This window comes from Aulonocara sp. 'chitande type north' Nkhata Bay, linkage group LG6 (genome assembly GCF_057382095.1).
Source record: "Aulonocara sp. 'chitande type north' Nkhata Bay isolate Kocher_YH1m ecotype deep benthic linkage group LG6, A_spYH_male_GT1.1, whole genome shotgun sequence".
Taxonomy (NCBI): Eukaryota; Metazoa; Chordata; class Actinopteri; order Cichliformes; family Cichlidae; genus Aulonocara; species Aulonocara sp. 'chitande type north' Nkhata Bay.
In genome coordinates, this window is record NC_141349.1 from 43771885 (window position 1) to 43794384 (window position 22500).

A 22500-nucleotide genomic window follows, 5' to 3' on the forward strand; every position below is an offset into this window, starting at 1 on the left:
ATCCTCCAGTAAAAGTTGAGGTACTGATTCAACTTCTTTACTCGAGTAAAAGTGGAAAAATACAGGCTCTGGAATCTACTCAGAAAGTAAAAGTAGCTCTTTGGAGGACGTTTCTACTTTAGTGCAAAGCTAACGCAAAATAATATCAGTAGATGGGACTCCAAACTTTACTCTAACTCTATTTTTATTCTAATTATACTCATGAATCTGAAGCTTCATGAGTGTGTGTGTGCGTGTGTGTGGACACTTTGCAGCTCTCAGATGTGCTGGATGCTGGCTTTGGATCATTTGTGAGGCAGCAACAGGTTTAAATGTGCGTGCAGCTGTTTTTGTTGCGTGCACATGTGTGTTTCTGTTAGCAGTGGAGCTGCCGGGCGTCTGCAGCTCTAATCCCGCCACTCCTCGCGTTCGGCATTCTTGTGGTGGGAGACTGAGAGCTGTCCTCTGCCCGGACTTGTCGCTGAGATTAACACAGTCACTCTGACTGATGACGCTTTTGTCCACGAGCAGATTAACAACACAAACATCTTTGAAGCCGACCTAAACCTGTAAGTGACGGTTTGACTTCTAATTCAACCACAATGAGCGTTTACAGTCGGTCGGACAAAAGTGGATCTGCTGTCTCGTGGGAGACTCGGCTCCCCGAGCTTTGCAGGGCTCGGTCTCTGTGAATGAACTGATGGACCACACAGCTCGCAATCGGAGGAAAGTCTGCAGTTTCCCAAACTTAAAATTATTAAGTTTGAAGTAGAGCTGGGCGATATAACGATATGTATCGCGATATAACTTTTACTCGATAGAGAAATTAAGCTATCGCGATAGACCTCGCTGCTCTTGTCCTCAAAAAAAAAAAAAAAAAAAATCAGCCAATCCAAATTCAGTAGCGCAGAGCCGAACCAATCACAGCCGCAGCGTCACGTCGCGTGACTTGTTACGTGCAGCACAAGTGCCAAGCCACACGTGTGTTTGTTTGGGAAGCAGCCAGCGCGTAATGGAGGAAATGAGTGTGCCGACTAGAAAAATCAACCGAGCGTGACCGAAGAGAAAACAGATGATGGTTCCAATGCCGGAGAGATTGTCGAACGGAAGAGCCATAGAAGTTCCGTAGTGTGAAGGTATTTCGGCTATTTCAAGTCTGACAAAAAACAGAGTAGCGTGCACTGTAAATTGTGCCGAAAGCAAGTCTGGAAATACAATAAACTGGTGCATGCGTCACACTGTGCGCCACGTTATTGTTTCGGTGAAATGAATTTCTACAATACTGTTAATTCTACTCTCTGCAGTGTTTAAATGCTTACATATACACACAGTTACTGTCCCTCCACACATACGACTCGGTTCTGCTTCTATGCCCCAGCTTTGTTTACTTTTTCCCACCGAGGCTTCTAGACTTCTGATTGGCCAACATTTCTGCACGGTTAGGAATCTAGCTCCACCTGCTGCTTTGGCATGTTCATAGCAGCGTTTTCCTTCATTTCTGCCTTTATGTGTGGACGGGATTATTTTTTAAAACGGAAACGGAAAATCTCCGTTTTCAAAAATACCCGTGTACGTGTGGACGTAGCCTCAGTCTCTGACTGGAAGCGCTAATTCGTCATTCGGCTTTTGTCAGACTAAAGTAACTGTTAAAACTGTTTGAAAAGCTAAGCTATACAACAAGGAGAGATTGAGAATTTCCTTTTAGTTCTCAGTTTATTTGATATTGACAAAAGTTAGTCAGTTTTGTCTGTTCTTCTGTAAAACAAACTAAGATTTATTTTTAGAATTAATATTTTGTTTCTAAGTGGAATTGACAGTTTAGTCTGTTTCGTTTGTTCTATTTTGAAACTTAAACGCTTTAGCGGCTGCCTTTTGTGTAGTTTGCAATATTTGCCTTTATTTATCTGAAAAAGTCTCATGTTCCTTAAGTACATCTACCCTGTTGAACTTATTATGGGAAATAAATATTTAAAAACAAGCTGCTGATTATTTCACATTTTACTTGTGAGCAACGGCACATTTAAATCTTACAAATATAGTTATTTGGCTTATATCGTGATAGATATCGTTATCGCCTGAAATGAAAAAAACATATCGTGATATGAAAAAATCTCATATCGCCCAGCTCTAGTTTGAAGTGGATTTCATGAGTAAATGTGTGAAACTTGAGTGGGAGTGGTCAAAGGTGGCGAATCCTCTGTCGAGCTGGCAGCGGGGATTCTGAAAGTGATCGTGTTGATGGCGGTGGATCAGGTGACTGCGGTGTTGTTACACGCTGCATCGCGGTGAGACGACAGAAGCAGCTCTTTAAATTTGCAGGGTTTACATATTTGGACACGACAGAAATAAACCAACCTCAGATAAATCAAAGTCCGACACATTAAACTGAGTTATTGTTTAATAAAAATCTGAGTGCGGGAATCCTGAGGCCACACAGCGAGAAGCTGAGCCAGGAGCTGCTGCTGGTCATCAGGCTGAGCACGCCTGTGAAAGCAGACGTCGGAGTGTTCAGGTGTGCGAGGACGTGGTGCGAGGGAGGAAACATCAGCAAAGACCTCAGAGAAACAAACGCTGCTGCTGCTCATCAGTCGGGGCGTTTTAAGGTCGTTTCAAAATAATCTGAAGTCCGTCATTCTTCAGAAACGAGATGTCAGAGTGTCCAACCCTCAGGTTAAAGTTCACGATGGCACAAATTTAAAATCCTGTGAGGTTGTTGATCGGTGCAGTCCTGGAGTTAAAGGTTTTCCCTGTTCCTGTTGTTTTCCTATGCGCGCGCGCGCACACACACACACACACACACACACACACACACACACGTCGGGTATTCATATCTTGTGGGGACATCGAGCTGACATAACCTCTCACTAAAACCACATTCTGAGTCTCCAAATTGCCTTCAGACTCATGGGAACCAGGATTTTGGTCCCCATAAGGGCTGCCAGTCCCCACCAGAGGTGGGCAGTAACGCATTACTTGTAAAAAGTAATCAGATTACAGTAACGCGTTACTGTAATCTGATTACTTTTTTCAGGTAACGAGTAAAGTAAGGGATTACTATTGCAAAAACGGTAATTAGATTACCGTTACTTTCCCGTAGGAACGCTGCGTTACTGCGTTACTAAAACCGTGATTTTTTTTTTGCGAGAATGTCTCATGACAGTGACGTAAGCGAGTGCGACGTTAGTGACAACAGCTGTGTGCAGATCAACAGTGGATCACATATCGAGTGCGGGAGAGAGTATGAGCGTGCAGCGTTTAAAGCGTGGAAGTACTGACCTTACTTTGAGTTTGATTCCATAAAAAGGGACAAAAACATTAGTGTCCGCTGTGCGTGGGAAGAAAACTTCTTTTTACAGCGAAAAAACCCCTAAACTTCCAACAAGCACCGAGTAGCTACGACGTGATGGGAAACTCACAGAGAAACTCACGGATTCTTCCACTGACCGCGGCACACCTGCACCAGGGTAAACCTCCGCCTACCCCACTCCTGCTTTACAGGTGAAAATAGAGCAACAGGACCGCTGAGTCTTTGACTTTATTTATTTTCTGCTGTGTTTTACTTGCATCTATTTGAAAGACTGAGTGTAAACACAAAAAATATTTTATTTTATGTGCTGGAATGTGCAGAAAATAGGTTTAAATGTTAAACTAATTTCTTCCAGTCAGAGAATGTTGCATATAATTAAATTTTTGCTTGATGCATAAAGTTAAAAGATTAAAACTAATAAAACAAGTTTTAAAAAGAGACTTTTCCATCTGATTACATTTTGTATGATGATTATGTAGAAAAAGTAGAATTGGGCTGAAAGATCTATCACTTTATCACCTCTTCAGGCTGTAAATCGTGTTTTTAAAAAGTAACTAAGTAACTAAGTAATTAATTACTTTTGAAAATAAGTAATCAGTAAAGTAACGGGGTTACTTTTTGGGGAAGTAATCGGTAATTAGTTACTGATTACTTTTTTCAAGTAACTTGACCAACACTGGTCCCCACAAGTATAGTAAATGTCCAATTCTTGGTCCCCACAAAGATATAAATACACACTTACACGACTATAAGTTTGTGGCAGCTTGAAGGACGGCGGCAGGCGCGGTCCACCTGAGAGACGAGCTGCTGTGGGGAGTCGGAGCTGCCGGTTTATCAGCAAACATTTTCCTTCCTGCGTCAGGCCGGCAGGAGATGATTAGAAAGCCTATTTCAGTCGCAGCCACTCGTCGTTCTGGGACCTGCGAGCTTGTGCTATCTGGGCTCTCGCTGTCTCGAAGTGGCAGGATGTGAAAATGCGCCACAGAAGAGCGGATTGTGCTCTCTGCCTGGAAGCTTCAGTCGTGGCTCGTACATGTACAAAATTGACACACGTGCAGAAACGTGTTGATCGTTCTGTGGACACGCCCACGCTTTAACACACGCTCGTGTTCTTCTGTCGCCTTCGTCTGTGTTTGTCCTCTGAGATGTTTTCCATGCTGTGAGTCGCTGTCACACGGCACGGTGAGATCTAAAGGTAATCAGATTACTGTTGGTCATTAGTTTTCCTCTGAACAACCAAACTGTTTGTGCTTCAATAATTTGTGGATAAACTGTGTCACGTAGTTTTGGGTGCAGGAGGCTGCTCGAAGTTTCGGGGTTTGTGAGAGGACTGTGCACGTGACTCAAATATTATAAGAACTCACATTTAAAAATGTGTTTCGCTGAAAAACCGTTAGAATGTGAAGTTTGTGAGAAACAGACGCGTAACATCCTGTCACGCACAAATTATGACTCCAGCTTTGAGAAGCTGACGCTTGCAGCACAGACGTGGTCGGCGAGGACAGGGTTGGTGAAATTAAGTGGTTTTATTGGCTTTACTGGGTCAGCTGATTGGTCAGTCAGCCATGTTGGATGTTTTGTTGCTGCAGGCTCTCGGCGCTGGCGTCTGCTGGATCATGCAGTGCAGTCTTAACGCGTGTTTGAACGTTTGGATGTTTTTGGTTTTTTGAGATGTGATAAAACTTTGCACTCGAACTTTGTTGGCATTTCTGAAATATGAAGTGACGCTGCCACAGTCCAGCCGGGCGCTACGGCCTCGTGAAACCGAACGATCATCTGTGTCCAGCAGACCGATAACTGAGAGTCACCCAGAACCTTCCTGCGGGTTGTAATAAAAACTCTTCACCTGCTGGAGTTTCGATTGTCTCTGCTGCCCCCACCCAAACAGAGCTGATGGAGGCTGACACCAGTAACTATCAGTGCTGGTGCTGCTTCTCCTTGGAGCTTCCTGTTGACGCTCTCATAGTCAGATCATGTTTGTAATGTTGTAAGAATGATGTTCTTTGTAAATCGTTCACTGGTTGGTGATTGTGACATGCCTTATTTTACTGTTATCAGCCATAAATAGCTGCTAGTGAAAGTAGTGTGACGCTGCTCACATGCTGTCTGTGGATGCAGCTTCATGACTAAGCCAGGTAGCTTTACCTGTGTGTGTGTGTGTGTGTGTGTGTGTGTGTGTGTGTGTGTGTGTGTGTGTGTGTCATCTGCAGAGTTCTGTTAATAAGACGAATGCCCACCAATAGCAGCCCTGCGCTCGGATCAATTGGCAGGACGTGCATGACTAATTTAAATAATCACTTAGATCTGCTCTCCCATTGGCCCGTCCTCCCCCCCTCCCCCTCCTCTACATCAGATTACACAGGATACTTTTCCATTACTCTCACTGGCCTTTTTCCTCCAGCAGTCCCAAACCTTCCTCTCCGTCCTCCCCTCCAAAAAGACACCTAACTCCTGTAACCAATAACAAAGAGGGGGCCCAGTGCTGCTTAGCAACAGCCAACCAAGCTGGAGGGGTCAGCACTGGACCCTCCCGTGTGTTTCAGGGTGGAGGCTGGACCTGACCGGGGTTGGGTTACCTGGCAGACACACTCACGCAACTTCTCTGTAAACATGGGACTGACTTTCCCTCCCACACCAGACCTTGGGGAAGGTGTGTGTGTCTGTGCGCGTGTGTGTCTGCCTCGCACACGTGCACTGTTTCTTGTTACTGCAGCACTGAGCAGCGTGCCTCTGCTCCAGAACCAAAAAGGGAGGTGTATCCCTCCCTCTCTCCCTCCCTCAGTCTCCTCCCTCCCCCTCTCGACCACCGTCACAGCCTGCGTAGCCTTCCCCGTTCGCTCACACACACAGCGGTGACGGGATAATACACAACGCATGAATGTACTGTGCAGCAGGACGAGTGTGTGAGGAGGAGGAGGGTGGTGTGTGTGTTTGAGGACAGTGTGAAGCGAACGAGCTGAAGGAGCTGAAGGAGCTCCCACCAATCTTCTGTTTTTATGCTGGATGTGTTTTTGCAGCACTGCAGGCTGAGAAGGAGAAGAGTAAGTTAAAGCTGCGGCAACAGTGTGTGTGTGTGTGTGTGTGTGTGTGTGTGTGTGTGTGTGTGTGTGTGTGGGGCATTAGGTCTTGGAGCACGAGCAGTGTGTGCGCACTTTGAATTGTTGGCTGGTGCAAAACAAATGGATCATGTAACATTAACTTGTGTCACAGTTAATCTTTTGCAGCCGGCTTCATTAGCTGTAAACTGTTAACTTCAGAGTAAATAAGCCGACGAAACACTTCTCGTGCTGTAATGAGTCTGATGATGGTATTTAAACTTCCTGCTGCAGCGTCCGCTCTTATGTAAAGTGGAGCTGCTGCACATGGATAAGTAACGGCCGACTGTGGAGACACGGAGGTGATGGCGTGCAGTCCTTCCTTTGGCGTCTGTGATTGTTTCCAGATGCTTTCAGAGGATCGTTCATGTAACTGAATCCTGTACAAATGTACACACAGCTGCAGCACAGACTCACAACTCTGCAGCCACCTCGGAGCCAGTCCAGGCCGATATTCCTGATGGCCGCCTTAACGAACGCGGATGGAGCCGTAACTTTCGTCTCCATGGTGACCGGGACATTTAAACCGCACAGCTCGTCTCCAGTCTAACCTGATTAGATTTCCTTTAAAGAAAAACTCAAATTATTTAAACTGCTGAAGCGTTTTGCTGTAAGTTGTCCTTCACTGCATGCACAGCATCAAAACAACAAACTGCTTTGGCTCCTCCCACCAGAGCACTAAACAAACATGTTAATTCACATCATGGCAACAATAGTGCACTTACCTGTGTCTCTATGGTGATAACGGACCGGCGAGCATGATTGGTTCTTCTGTTCTCCGGCTGAGCTGATTGGCTCGTTGGGGGAAGCTTCGAGACGAGTGTTTGCATTGGTTCTTACCTGTACAGGTAAACGTGAGGCCGACACCTGCAGTTACATTAATCATTATATGGTTTTAACCCTTTAAGGCCCCTCTGAGCGTTCTGAACATCAGCTAGCACAATAATCTTTGTGCTTCCATAGCATGCATCCAGCTTGTCCAGGTCGCGGTTTCCTTCCACATATGGCTTTGCTGATCCGATCAGCTGTTCATAGCACTTCCTGCGCTGGAATAAACGTCAGCGCGAACTATTTCATGTCCTGGAAGTGACGTCATTTTTCATGGGACACGTAGTTTTTATCCTGCAGGCCTTTCAAAGGTTCCCTGGTGTTTGTGAAAGTCGTGTTGGACTTCATGCTCTCCTGTACGGTTTCTGAGACGCTCAGAACTGAAACTGCTGGAAATGGTTTGTTTTGATGCTGTTTGTTTGCAAATTGTTTATAAACATTGGTCTATCTCAAAAATGAAACTATGAAGACATGATTTTGTGCAACTTTTTTGCATTTACAGTCTTGAACTTTCTATAACTAGAAATGTGTTGAAAAAAGTTCAGTTTTTTTGTAGTTTTTTTTTTTTTTTGCAATTTATGTAGTTAATATGGACGTAATGCCTACATGTTATTATAATCTGCGATATAACAGTTGTATTGATGTATAACCACAAAACCTCTATCCGTCCCACACGTGGGAGATCAATCGATCGATCGAATAAAAGTTTTCATGATATGACAGTTGGAAGCCTCACAGGAGTCATGTGATGCCTCTCAGTGTAACAGGCGTTGCCTCTGATAGGTTGGGTTATTACGCCTGCTGAGAGGAGCCGAGGCTTCGTGGTTCCCAGAGGACGCTGGGTCCGCTTTAGAACGCAGCGCCACATCTGCGTGTCAGAGCGAGGCCTCGTAGCAGCGGTTTTAAATATTAATGATGTCTGGAGAAGCTTGAAATGTGGAAAAATCGGGGAGATTCTCTAAGATCAGCCACAGAGGTGTTTGAGCCCTCCTGTGGGTGCCGTCAGCTTCAGGAACATTTGGTTCATGCAGTGGAAAAAAACCACATCATGTGTGGGCATTTCTGACCATGTATGGACACGTCATGTGATCTGGGTCTGTATTTTTACCGATGGGAAGCTCTGCAGCTCTATTTCCAGAACAATCCGTCACTGGACTTCTAACAAAAATGTAATGGACTGAAATGAAAACGGCGACAGGAAGAACGGGCCTGCAGATGTAGGTGCTCGTTCTTTAGCACAGGTGTCCACGTGGAACCGTTTGTGTCACTGCGGTAATGAGGCAGCGTTTCCACGCCGACCCCATCAGCTGCGCAGGTATTGATCAGTGAGCCCGCCCCGAAGGCCAGCTAGCTGGTTACATAACGGCTCCATCCACACGCTGCTGTGTGACCTCTGGACCAGCCGTCATTAGACTGCCATCCAATCAGCTCGCAGCGCTCTCTCTCACCCTCGCTGTCCATTAAGTGTCAGGCTGATGAGAAGTCATCCTCATGCTGTTTCCCCTGAGAGACTGTTCTTCTTACTGTGCTTCAGCTGGTTAATGCAGGGAAATATAGTGACTGTTATGTCATCTGAACACACACACACCTCTGCAGTGCCTGCAGTGTTTAGACAGCACCTCACACGCAGTCGAGCTCGTCTTTACAGAATGACTAAGCACTCTCTTTATTTCTATGGTAACCACGTTCACTGTATCGTGTGTGTGTGTGTGTGTGTGTGTGTGTGTGTGTGTGTGTGTGTCTGCAGTGATGGCAGCTCTGTGCTGTAAGGTGATGCAGTGAGTGTGATGCTGCCAAGTGTTGCTATGAAGGAAAGGTGAGCCTGCTGCCTGTTAACGAGCTCTCTGATTGGCTCGGTGCCGGTGAAATGAGAGCAGAGCCGCAGTCGTTCCTGCACATCAGATGGTTTCAGTTTCGAATAAATCCTGCAGATGGCTCGATTGGATTTTGTTGTTATTGAATCATTAGTAGATAAATCCCTTGCTGTCGTTTCACCTGTTGGGATGAAGGGAGGGCCGAGTATGAAGGCGAAGCTGTGGATTTGCTGCCACGAGGGCGCCGTGGGTACCCGCTGAGCGAATGACCTCGAGGATGCGATCTGCAAAAATGAGCTGAAGGGTGTCTCTGCTCAGTGAGCTCGGGCGGTTTAGGTATCGGACTGTAATGTGAAACCGCTCAGGTATCAGGTAGTCTAAGCAGCCTGAGACGTAACATCAGCCTGGAAACCAGACAAATCTGGGAGCTCATGTTTCATTGGCTCTGGCCCTGAATGTGTCTGCCCTCCCCTCGTTTTCAGACAGATTTCCGTCTGGCTCCGCCCTACGATCTTTCTTTTTTCTTGGAAACTCAGATTATGTCATACTCTGTCCAGTTACAGCCTGAATTATTTAGCTGTGTGACAGTGAGAACAAAACCCCGGTGCACACCTGTCACTACCCTGATCTGCATTTAGGCCTCTGAATCGTTTAGTTTCACTTAGTTCTGCAGAATATTTGGACTGAATTTTTGCTTTGAGCTCCAAACCTGCAGTTCCTCTGACGCCCAGCAGAGGCAGCAGTGAGTCAGTCCCCCATGTTAAACATTTCCAGCAGAAATAGACACGTTTGCAGCCTGATACACAAACTGTTTGGTGTCATAGGAAGTTTACATTATTAGGGGCGTGGCTTCTCTGACTGACAGGTAGATGGTGACACAGGTGGCTGTAGCTGCTAGCTGCCTGCTAAGCTTTAAAGCTAATTGTGCCTGAACTGGACTGTTTGTGCTGTTAGAGCCTTTTGGAGCATTTTAATGACGTCATGTGACCAATAACATGGCTGCTGTGAGGTTACTGTAGTAACAGAGTTAGAGAGCACTAATCAGCAGATATCTCTGGATGCAAAAAGCTAGCTACCATTAGCTGTGTGTGTGCGTGCGTGTGCGCGTGTGTGTGTGTGTGTGTGCGCGCGTGTGTGTGTGCGCGTGTGTGTGTGTGTGTGTGTGTGTGTGTGTGTGTGTGTGTGTGTTGCAGTCACTCTGACCTACAGGTCAGCAGTACACCCGTGCCTCTGACACCTCACCTGTTGTTGGTCATTGTCCTGTAGCGTACAGGTTCGTTTAATGTTTCCTTTTCAGAAGTAATTGATTACTCACAGAACTGGAGATCAAAGTAATCAGAGTATCAGGTTAGAAACAGTTTCTGAGCCCCTCGTGTTGCTGAACAGTGATTTCAGTGCAGTTCCTCCACAGGGCTGTTATGAAACGCTGCTGTGAGCTTCCTTCATGTTCTTCATGGTCCAGTGAAGCACAGTCGTCCCTCACAGAGCACAAATATTAACCGACTGCAGCGTCCTGCACTGAGCTCCTCTGCAGCACTCTGCAGGTCACAGCTCCTCACTTCAGTGTGTGTGTGCGCGCTCACAGTCCAATCAGCAGCCTGCATGATAGTTTAGTTCCTGAACTTGAATTGAACGATCAGCTGTAAACAATGGAGCCGACTGTTAGTCACCAACAGCTGCTAGTGCGGCGAGCTGCGGCTGGCACCGCCCACTCTGAGGTTGATCATCGGCTTCTTGTGGACGCTCAGACTGGGGCTCATTAAGGTGAAAAACCACAAAGAACGGAGGAAAAACCTATTTTTATTCCTGAGCAGCTTTGCATGAGTCACAGTTTAAAATGAACCGTGACTCATTCTGAGCTGTGAAATACTCAGCATGGATGCCTGAAACGACCATATTAGGGATGTCCCCTCTTGATGACATCATATAGATCCAAGAGTAGGAAAAAGAGTTTTTGGCTCAGAGGGATTCCTCGCTCTTGAACACCGACTCAACGTGAACAGGAGGCGTGACAGAAAACAGGAAAAGTCATGTAGGCGGTGAGAGAACCTGCACCTAAAATCACAACAGACGAGCTTTTCCTTCACTAACCTGGAGGTTAAAGAACAGTTGGAGCACATTCGGTGCTAAAGCAGGCTTTGCAAACAATTGGATAAGCGTGCGCTCAACAAGGCGCTGAAGGAAGAGAAAAAGGAAGTGATGGCTCTCTCTTTTCCTGCCGTGACCTCGAACACCAGCGGCCTGTTTTTGTGGCGTCTGCAGAGGTTTGAGGACAAACGTGCAGAGGAAAGACGACAGATTTCCAGGTTCACTTGTTAAAACATTGTTTTGTTTTAACCCCAGGAGCTCGGGTTGGTTTCCATTCCATCATCTTTGTGTGGTTCATTGTGCAACGCTAAGAAATGATGAGTTAAACAAGCGGTCTCCCTCCTGCTGAGTGTTTCACATTCAGATCAGAGTGAGGTCAGCCTCCATCGCAGAAGCTGATTCATTCAGTGTTTGTGATTATTAGAGCCAACCAAAGAAACCCCTACATCAGGGTCTGCTGTGCTGCTGCCAGAAAGGCTGAGGGCTGTCCTTATGAACAAAACAAACACCCCCTGCTGAGCTGCTTTAAAAGCCTGAAAGGACAAGCAGAAGTCAGACGCAAAGCTGCACCTCTCGAGTTCAGACCGACTCAGAGGAGAATCAAGTTTTAAAAGTCGGTGTTGCTGGTCAAAAAAGTTTGTTTTTTTCTGTTACTGCTGATAGAAATATGAGACTTTTACTAAATAAGAACATGAGAGCAGACTGTAACAGATACTGCTCTGTTAAAAAGCAGAGCTGAGAGAAAGTAACAGTGGGGGCGGAGCCTAGAGCAGCACAGAGGAAAGTGCAGAGTCGAAGGCTGTAGCTGCTAGCTCTCTGCTACGCTGCACCTCAGCGGGACCTCTGCACCGTGTTCGTGCTGTTGGAGCGTTTTTAATAACATCATCTGACCAATAACACGGCAGCTGTGTGGTTACTGTACTGACAGATGGTCCAAGGAGGCGGAGCTCCAGTTTTCAGTGAAATTCTAGAATTTTATTTGAATGTTTCTGAGGAATAATTAGCAGCTGTGTGAGGTTCACATAGCTAAGCTAGCTAGCGTTAGCTAATAGTTATAAACAAGCACCAACGTTCACGCCAGAAGCAAATGGGTGACAACATGGTGGCTAATTCCATCTTTTATATACAGTCTTTGCAGTGTCCTCTCTTTTGAGCGTGGCGTCTCAGTTATTTCCTGTTACGACCCCACTCTCCCTATAAGTAGTCTCATTTGTCTGTTATATTTTAAGCACATCTCTGCATGATATTGTATCCTTATTAACATTAAAGAAAACAAAAGAAACGTAGATCAACTTCAATCAAAGAATATCTTTAACATTTTTTTGTCTGAAAATTTGTCTGAAATTTAAGAAAATAAAACCTTATTCAAACTAAAAACATTTGACTGACTTGAACCATCTGCTTCTGAATAATAAAATGAAAGAAACTCAATAAATGCAGGTCCTCAAAAACTCACTCGGGCCTCCTCAAACATATAAAACACTTTAACCGAGTCAGAGTGAAGCCGAGCGCTACAGACGCACCGCCACATTTCCTCGTCTTAGCTTTCTGAGACTTTTGTTTGTCCCGTCATCTCCGTCTGTCTCTGTCTGTTAAATATTTAATATATTTAAATATTTTTCTTGAGGGTTTGTTTGCTGCACTTTGTGTCTCCTGCTCTGTGCTGTGTGTGCGCACGCTCGGTGCAAAAAACCCTGCCACCTGCTGTAGTGGATGTGCAATTACACTTTATTCTAGCACAGCAAACCAAGCCCGTTCCCGGCATCAGCATAATGTTTGTGATCTGTTGTAGATGCACTGCTGAGCAGCATTTACTACCCTACACTACTTCAGTGTACGTGATGTTAGCCGTGGATGCTGATCTGGGGTCTTTGGCTGCTTTCGTATAAACCTGTGTTGTGGAGCTCGTTGGGCTCCGGGTGCTGTTGATAAGGGCCACCCTGTGCTGCCAGAGCAGCTCTGGTAGGAATGATTTTGTAAAGCTGGACTAAGACGCATAAAACACTTTGACTGTGTTCGGCTGTAACAGGTCAATCAAAATGGTTAAATCAGTGAATTTTGTGGATTTACTGATGCATGTTGATTCCCTCGTGGTCGCTGGGCCTCTCGTGCTGCTCGTTTCCTTTTCCACTCCATCCACTCTGGACTTAACCTGCTCGACAAGCGTAGCAGGGACCTTAGCTTAGATTAGCCCCATTATTCCCTCACACACACACACACACACACACACACACACACACACACACACACACACACACACACACACACACACTGCCAGAGGCTGGTGGGGAAACTGATCCTAACAGGAGTGGATGAGTCGTTTGGTTGTTGGAGGAGAGCTCAGGATCTTTCGGTTCAGTTTCGAGGCTTCGTGTCAGAGAGAGCGGCGTCTCGCTCTGATGGAGGATGGTTCCCTCTGTGCCTTTCCTTCTCTGCACGGAGAACAGTGCGGTCATCAGTTTGGATCATTAATTTCATTTGACTATCTGATAGTCAGAGTGAGGAGTGTCTGCAGTCTGAGTAAAGCTCTGAAATAAGGCTAAAATGAGCGGTCGTCAGGCTGTGTTTGAGTGCACGGTCTGCAATGGCCTGAGGGCATTCACTCTGTCAGAGCTGGGACAAACAACTCACCTGGAAGGAATTCATCACCACAAATCCATTTTTATGTGCACAGACGTGCAGTGAATGCACCAGGTGATCTAATGCGAGCTTGTAGTTTAGCTTGGAGTTTAAAAGATCCAGGATCAGCTGATCCTGCTTACCGGTCAGTGTCTGAATCCAGCAAGCAGCAGTTTGGATGATGAGAGCATGATGTGCTTTATTCCTAACAACACGTGACACAAACAGTGCAAACATGCAGCTCAGAAGTGCAGCGACAGCAGCGAGAGGCTGCTGCAGCTCTGACACAGGTGAGCGCAGGTGTCGGTCACTCTGCTGCTGGAGACGCTGAACCTTCCCAGAGTCTCTGATGTTCACAGCAGGTGAACTGCAGACACCTGAGAGAGGAAGTGAGGTGATGCTGACAGCGTCTGCCTGAGCACAGCTTGTGCATTATGGAGGCGCAGAGACTGAAGGGATTAGGCAGCACAGGGCAAAGTGAAGCACGTCTCAGCTCCGAGCTAATGACACATCAAAGCTATAAGAATAAAACATCTTTATCATAGTCGCAGGTAAGCAGAGAAGTCTGTCTCTGTCTTTTGTCCTTTTCAACACAAACAGAGGGAAATGTTGTGAGTTCAGTGAGGAAGTGTTTCCTGCAGCAGCCTGACAGCGAGTGTCGCCCACAGGCTCTGCTGCCATTACCGGATAATGGAGCAGCAGCGCTGTCCTGGATCTGAGCGCCTTTATTAGCTGCTCCTCTTTCTTTGTCCCTGACACACACACAGACACACACACACACACACACGCACGCATGCACACACGCACACAGGCACACGCACACACACGCACGCACACACACACACACGCACACAGTTGTGCTTTCATATCCTTGTGGGGACATCTAATTGAATGCTTTCCCTACCCACTTATCCCATCCCTCAGCCTGACCGTAACCTAACTGTGACCCTGACACTAAAACCACGTTCTGAGCCTCAAAAATACCTTCAAACTGGTGAGGACGGGCACTTTGGTTCCCACAAGTATAGTAAACTTCCAAATTTTGGTCTCCACAAAGATTACATGGTAATTACATGAGTACATGGTAAACACACACACATGTAGGCAGAAACACAGACAGCAGGTCAGATTTTGGTGCGTGATGAACTTTGAAGGTGTTGCTTACCTGTCGGGGTTCTGACTCTGTCGTCTTTTTGCTGCAGTGATCAGTGCAGCCTGCAGAGGGCAGCGTTTCTCAACTTTCACTGCCCGTTGTTGCAGCAGCGGCAGTTTTAATGCACACTCAGAGCTTTGCTTCCTGATTGGATGAATCCTGAGCACTTTTCTTCTGCCTGGTTCTTTGTGACAAGCCTCTGGAAACCTCGTCTGTCAGGGAGAGACCGCTCTCATGCACGAGACGACGACGATGATGATGATGATGGACAGGATAACTTCGTTGACTGATCAGTATATGAGATGTTTACCTGAAGCAGCTGCAGCTGATGTTTGTTTTCTTGTTTTCTGCACAGGTTAAATGTTAGATGACGATGTGAAGACTTTCAAACTTGCTTCATGAGTCGGTGTCGAGCTGTTATTTGCTCGGTGACAATCTTTCACTTGATATCTGACCGGAGGATCGAAGCGGTATCGCCGTGATGCTTCTTACTGTCGGTGACCTCGCCGTCAATAAGATGATGCTGACAGGTGCAGAGGCAGCTTCTATGATTGCATTCACGTTCGTCCTGTTGAAAGTTTCGCTTCTTTGATTGTTGGCCGGAGTGTCGTTAGAAGGAATTTAGCCGATACTAACGTGCTGCTCTTCTTCAGCTCTGGTAATGATGAAGATTAGCTGCTGATGTTCGATCAGAGTCTAAACTGTAACTCTCTGTCTCCCTGCAGACTCTGGAACGTTTCCAGGTTCCTGAAAAATGTTTCAGAGCCATGATGTGAGGATCCGTCAGAGCGGTCGAGCCTTCGTGGAAGCGTTGGGGTGTGACTGTGTCGGTGGAAAGAGCGCAGCGCTGTGACGTCCTGACCGCGAACTTCCTGCCCTCGAGATGAGCGCCTCCGAGCCCGCTAACAGTGTCCCCGTCAGGGGCGCGGGCGGCATGAAGCTCCCTCTCCACAGTGCGGGAGACCACAACGGGAATGCTTTCCCAATTTCGTCTTCCTCCTCTTCCTCCTCTTCCTCGTCCTGCCTCGGCGAGTCGTCTCCTGAGTCGCTGCGGAGTCTGAGCGGGGGCCGGACCGACAGCCCGCTGGACTACGACATGTTCGACGTTACCCTGACGGCGGTGAAAACTGTGACTCTGAAGTCTGTCGTTTCAGACTGGGCGCCCGAGGAGGAGCGTAACCCGGACGACGGCGATGACGGTGACGACACCTCGTTGGGGAAATCTCAAACCGTGACGGAGTCCAACGACAACTCCGTGTCGGTTTACCTGGACGCCAACGGCGACGACTACCACCAGGACAGCTGGAACGACAACCTGACACTCGCCCGATCGCTGACAGGAAACGGCGGCCTCATCAACGAGGACGTCAGCAGTGGAAGCAGTAACGGGAGAAGGCGCAGCTCCTCACCTCCAGACTCGGACGCAACAGAAGTCCCTGCTGATGATGATGATGATGATGATGAAGAGGAGGCGTTGTTTGTGTCTGTGAGCTCTGATGTGGACGTGCAGAGAAGCAGTGCGATGATCGCGAGCTCAGGTGGTCGGTCAGGTGACGGCGTCCAGGTGACGGAGGTTGAGGTGGGCGGGCCTGCGGTCCACTGTCCTCCAGAGCCGTCCACAGGACGTCACGCAGATCCTCCAGCCTCTGAACACCTCAGTGAAGACACACAGATGTCGACTGAAGATGTTAAGAAAACGAGCTCTCCTCCACCTGAAGAGGCTGAAACGGGTGTAGTGGGCTCCAAACCTCCGCCCTCCCAGCCTGACATGAGTCTGGCAGCAAGACCCAGACCTGCTCCCAGGTCAGCCGCCTCCACAGCTGCCAAACCGCCCGGTCCAGAAGCAAAGAGGGTTTCCAGAGTGGACTTAAAAACAGTCAGAGCTAAAGTGGGATCACGCTCCGCCCCCTCCCCACCGAAACCTGCCACCCAGGTACACGGCAGCCAGGTGTTACGGTGTTTGCTGCACCTCCACCCCGACGTTCAGGGTCACTCGAAATGTTTTATGTGATAGACAACAAGTAATGTAATCACTGATTATTACTGGAACACCTGCACAGGTACACAGACCCATAATCAGCATAATCCATGTTAGCATGTTAGCATGTTAGCATCGACCTGTAGTCCCAGATTTCACTGAAAGTTTCCTCCAACAAGTCGGTGTAGCAGGAAGTGTAGTGCAGCTGCTTCCTGCACAACACCTGAACACAGGTCACATGGTCACTGACCAGTGTCACGTCACGTCACATAAAAACCCTCAAAGTAATTTATTACTTGGCTTAGAAAAGAGTAAAGGGCGTGTTTAATAGAAGCACACAGCAGGGCCTTCTTTAAGTGAGCCCACACTCTGAGCTGTTGCTTATCAGGTGACATGAACACTCTGACATTTTCAAATGTGTCTTCTACTCAGAATAAATCTGCCCCGTCCAATGGGAAGAGAGCTGTGGTGAGGAAGGAGGTGCAGGCTGGTGATGGAGGTAAAAGACAGCGGTCGTCGGCAGGTCCCATCAAAGTGGCTGTGATCAGAGCAAAGAGCAGGAACATCAAGCCAAACCACAGGAAAGCAGCCGGGGAGCCGACCGTGCCGCAGGAGAAGAGTTTATCCGTCAGCCGAACCCTGTCCACTTCGACCAGCTCGCTGGGCTCCGAGGTCGCTGGGGGAAAACGCCTGAATGCTCCCAGGAAGGCTGACCGGGACGTGCCCGATAAATATGGAAAACCTGATGAGGGGGAAGCAAAATGCCCAAGTGAGGAGTGTGTGGAGGGGCAAACGGAGGGCTCAGGAGAGGCTTCGGTGTCGGCAGCCGCTGTGGAGAAACCACGGACGCCTACCAGGGTGAGTATGAAGAAGACGTGAACTGCACTCGTCTGCCTCATGAGAGTTTAAACATGTCGTTTTGCACACGAACGATCCGGGAACTCTGGCGGCTCGAGGTGCAAGAAGTAATTCGATATGTGCTTATTGTTGGCAGCACATCTGTGACATAACAGAGTGTCTGCATGTGAGGACGGAGGAGAGGTTTCCTCTCTGGAAACGGTTCAACACATGCAACACACATGAAGCGTGTTTATATACACACGCAAGTCTTTTTAAGCTTTTGCTGGGACAGAGAGCAGAGCTTAAACTGCCTCAGGGTGGATTTGAACATTAGCCCGGGTCGCTGCTCCACCCGCTGAGTTGGTATCGTCACCTCCATCCACGATATTTAATCCTTAACCAATCACAGGTGGTGTTTGAGCCACACCGTACTTTTATATCATATCAAAATAAAAGCTGCAAGACGTTAATGTTAAAGTTCCCAAGAAATGTCCGTCTGCAGGGCCTCCTGCACGCTGTGGCGTCCAGTCTGTGACCTGAGCTCAGGATTTACTTTGAATTCGTGTGAAGGCGGCATGTGGTGCAACAGGGCGAGCTGGATGCAGCGCTGGCGTGAACGTTTCCTCGTCAGCTGATGAGTTTGAAGCTCGAGGAGATGAAAGATGAAACGAGCTTCCTGATAAATAACTGCGAGCTTTAGCTGCGCTGATGATGCGCTGAGTTTACAGGAGGGAGCGGTATGTGCACGGCGAGCGTGCACGGTCTCTGGTATGTGTTTTTGAAGATGTGTAAAACCTGCTGTCACAGGCCGCCCCGGGGGCGGGGCAGATACCTGTTAAACCCTGCTGTGAGAGTACGAATGTTTAAAGGGACACGTCACCACATAATCATCTGTGCACAGCTTAACTGCACGCTTCCTTCTGCAAAGCGATGTGGTTGGTGGCTGTAGTGTGGCGGGGAAAGTAGTTCCCGTCTGATTAGTAATGAATTCTGCAGAGGAGGTTCACGGCGCAGCGACGGGCACAGTTTCATGTCCCATAAATATCTGAATATTCCACACAGACCGCGCACATGTGGTTTGAGTCGGGCCGACGTGACACTTGAGTTTATTTTGGCAGCGATGACGGAAACGCTGCTGCACGCGTGCGCTCCATCTTTTCATGTATTACCAGACAATCAGCTGTGCTGCCAGCTTGCATGTTAACACATGATTTAGGGTGAACGCTGCAGTAATCCGCCGGCTCGGCCGAAGGAGGCTCCGAGGTTTCTGATCGGAGTCAATAAAGCAGCTGCTGAGCAGCAGTTTCTACAACAAACACACACACTCACACTCACACTCACACACACACACACACACACACACACACACACACACACTCTCTGCCATAAACTCGCTCCATGTGTGCTCGTGTACTCAGAGGGGGAGGAACATGGAGGGGTGGGGGCGGGGAGAGAGAAAGCTCCTGGCCCCGTCCGAGCTCGGGTTCTCGAGGGGAGTGTACGACACAATGGCAACTGTTTTTGCCCTCCTCGTAGTTGCAGCACACTCCCAGTTTCCCTCCTCCTCATTTCCTTCCCTCCTTTTCCTCCTCCCCTCCAGTTTTAAAAAAATCTCTCTCTCTCTCTGTCACTCCTCCCCTGCTTCGCTCGTCCACATTTCCGACTCCGAGTGGGGAATGGCTAACACCATGGTCTCGCTCTGCAGCTCCGAGCTGGGGCCCCTCGGCTGGGACGCCGTCACTAAACGTCAGCTCTTCTTACAGAAAGTCTCCTCCAAGCTGGGACCCAGCCCCAGGCCTCAGGGAAGAGGCACCAGAGCAGACCGCGGGCCCTCGGGACCAGCTCCGGGCTCAGGGACCGGACCTCCAGGTCAGGGGAGCCCCGGACCCAGGCAAGCCCAGACGGATGGCTCCACGCTGGGAAAAGGTGGGCCGAGTGCTGGGAGTGGAGCTCCAACTACCAAGAGTCAGAGTGAGTCAGTGCAGTGCCTGCTCTCTGAGCACATACCTGACACACACACACACACACACACACACACACACAGCAGAGACCTAACATACAGTGAGTTTGCAGCTGATGGTTTTGTTTTAGCTGCAGTTTTGCAGAACTTTAATTTATTCGTGTGTGTGTGTGTGTGTTTTAGTTCCCTGTTGCTCTCGGAGGAAACACTCGGGGATGTTTTTTCCTCAGGCTGGTGTTTACTTCCTGTTTGTTCTTCCTTGTTTGTGTTTTTCGTGATGATGCGTGTGGAGACATCAGGTAAACTGCTGCTGAGGAGACTTGACTTAAACAGTGCTGTGGGCTCTACAGGGGGTCCAGTGGCCTGTAATTCCACACGTGTGTGTGTGTGTGTGTGTGTGTGTGAGCAGCTTGTTTTCCAGAGTCACTGAGCCGCAGCGTCATTTACATAGCTGAAAATGCAGATGTGCCTGTTGTGGACGGAGTATTTGTGTGGAGACTCTGTGTAAAGGTCACGTTCTGCTGGACAAAAGCTCGTCTGTCCTCGTCGCTCACACTCGGGAACAAACGGACGTCTCTTGACCTGAAGACGGAAATCTAATGAATGGATTCTTCTCTGTGTTTGAGAGTCTGCACTTTGGATTTTTGCTGCAGGGGGAAATAAGCAGCGCTGAAATCTTCTTGCTAATAAGGATGCAGCTCGCCTTCGTGACTGTGCGATCATCTGTAAGGTTGGTGGGGTTGTGCAGGCAGCACACAGCTGTCACAGCTCCTGTGAACTGGAATCGAGTCATGCTCCACGTCGCCACAGACACTGGGACGGTTGAGTCTGCAGCTTCCAGGTCTGAAAGTTGGACCCAGTGCAAGATTGCCTTAAACCTGCGTTCTTGTTAATGTCCAGCAGGGGGCGGTGGCTCTGAAGTATCACTGTGACCTCAGCAAACACTTTCCTGCTGAGTTTGTTCTCTCTGTTTAACTCTTGAAACAGAGCAGTCAGACTGGAACACCTGACCAGGTATCCTCAGAGCACATCTGTAAGGTTTGGATCGGACACCTGCAGAGCTGCAATACATTGCTGAGCTCTCACAGGAAACACTTGGATGTACCAGCTGTTTGGAATGGTGTAGTTTGGTAGAGGTGTGTGCCTGAGGCTGCTGAAGTGGTCTGAATGAAACCAGGTGAGCCGAGCGTATCGAGCGCGAGCGGCGAGGAGCGACGTCTTGAGTCTCCAGCCATCAGTTATTAACACATGATTGTAGTTTGGAGCCACAGCACTGGACGCTGCAGCTGTGACGTTTGGGTGCAGGTCTGCTGGCAGCGCTGCTGCGGACTCTGTTTGCACATTTCAAAGGGTTGATATTATTATTATTTAAAATAGAGCTGGGCGATAGAACGATAACGATATGTATCGCGATATAACTTTTACTCGATAGAGAAATTAAGCTATCGCGATAGACCTCGCCGCTCTTGTCCTCTTTTTTTTTTTTTTTTTTTTTTTTTTTTTTTTTTAAAAAGGTCAGCCAATCCAAATTAAGTAGCGCAGAGCCAAACCAATCACAGCCGCAGCGTCACGTCGCGTGACTTGTTACGTACAGCACAAGTGCCAAGCCGCACGTGTGTTTGTTTGGGAAGCAGCCAGCGGGTAATGGAGCCAGCGCGTAATGGAGGAAATGAGTGTGCCGACTAGAAAAATCAACCGAGCGTGACCGAAGAGAAAACAGATGATGGTTCCAACGCCGGAGAGATTGTCGAATGGAAGAGCCATAGAAGTTCCGTAGTGTGAAGGTATTTCGGCTATTTCAAGTCTGACAAAAAACAGAGTAGCGTGCACTGTAAATGTGCCGAAAGCAAGTCTGGAAATACAATAAACTGGTGCATGCGTCACACTGTGCGCCACGTTATTGTTTCGGTGAAATGAATTTCTACAATACTGTTAATTCTACTCTCTGCAGTGTTTAAATGCTTACATATACACACAGTTACTGTCCCTCCACACATACGACTCGGTTCTGCTTCTGTGCCCCAGCTTTGTTTACTTTTTCCCACCGAGGCTTCTAGACTTCTGATTGGCCAACATTTCTGCACGGTTAGGAATCTAGCGCCACCTGCTGCTTTGGCATGTTCATAGCAGCGTTTTCCTTCATTTCTGCCTTTATGTGTGGACGGGATTATTTTTAAAACGAAAACGGAAAATCTCCGTTTTCAAAAATACCCGTGTACGTGTGGACGTAGCCTCAGTCTCTGACTGGAAGCGCTAATTCGTCATTCGGCTTTTGTCAGACTAAAGTAACTGTTAAAACTGTTTGAAAAGCTAAGCTATACAACAAGGAGAGATTGAGAATTTCCTTTTAGTTCTCAGTTTATTTGATATTGACAAAAGTTAGTCAGTTTTGTCTGTTCTTCTGTAAAACAAACTAAGATTTATTTTTAGAATTTATATTTTGTTTCTAAGTGGAATTGACAATTTAGTCTGTTTTGTTTGTTCTATTTTGAAACTTAAACGCTTTAGCGGCTGCCTTTTGTGTAGTTTGCAATATTTGCCTTTATCTATCTGAAAAAGTCTCATGTTCCTTAAGTACATCTACCCTGTTGAACTTATTATGGGAAATAAATATTTAAATAAAAACAAGCTGCTGATTATTTCACATTTTACTTGTGAGCAACGGCACATTTCAATCTTACAAATATAGTTATTTGGCTTATATCGTGATAGATATCGTTATCGCCTGAAATGAAAAAAACATATCGTGATATGAAAAAATCTCATATCGCCCAGCTCTAATTTAAAAAAATTTTTGCTTGTCCCGTTTGGATCTTTAGTCGTCAGAATTGTTGTCTGA

General features: G+C 47.5%; 1 protein-coding gene across 7 annotated transcripts in view; it reads left to right on the forward strand.

The window, feature by feature from the left end:
- Positions 1–22500, forward strand: part of LOC147328629 (uncharacterized) — a 60223-nt gene that overhangs the window by 8748 nt on the left and 28975 nt on the right. For 5 of the 7 annotated variants that reach the window (XM_086297124.1, XM_086297128.1, XM_086297127.1 and 2 more), the window contains exons 1-4: positions 6149–6327; positions 15609–16816; positions 17294–17719; positions 19465–19672. In XM_086297124.1, coding sequence (XP_086153250.1) covers positions 15767–16816; positions 17294–17719; positions 19465–19672 — 1684 coding nt within the window. In that variant the 5' untranslated portion in view covers positions 6149–6327; positions 15609–15766. Of the gene's footprint in view, positions 1–4211; positions 4482–6148; positions 6328–15608; positions 16817–17293; positions 17720–19464; positions 19673–22500 lie in introns of those variants that run through there. The other 2 variants (XM_086297126.1, XM_086297125.1) reach the window with 2 other exon arrangements.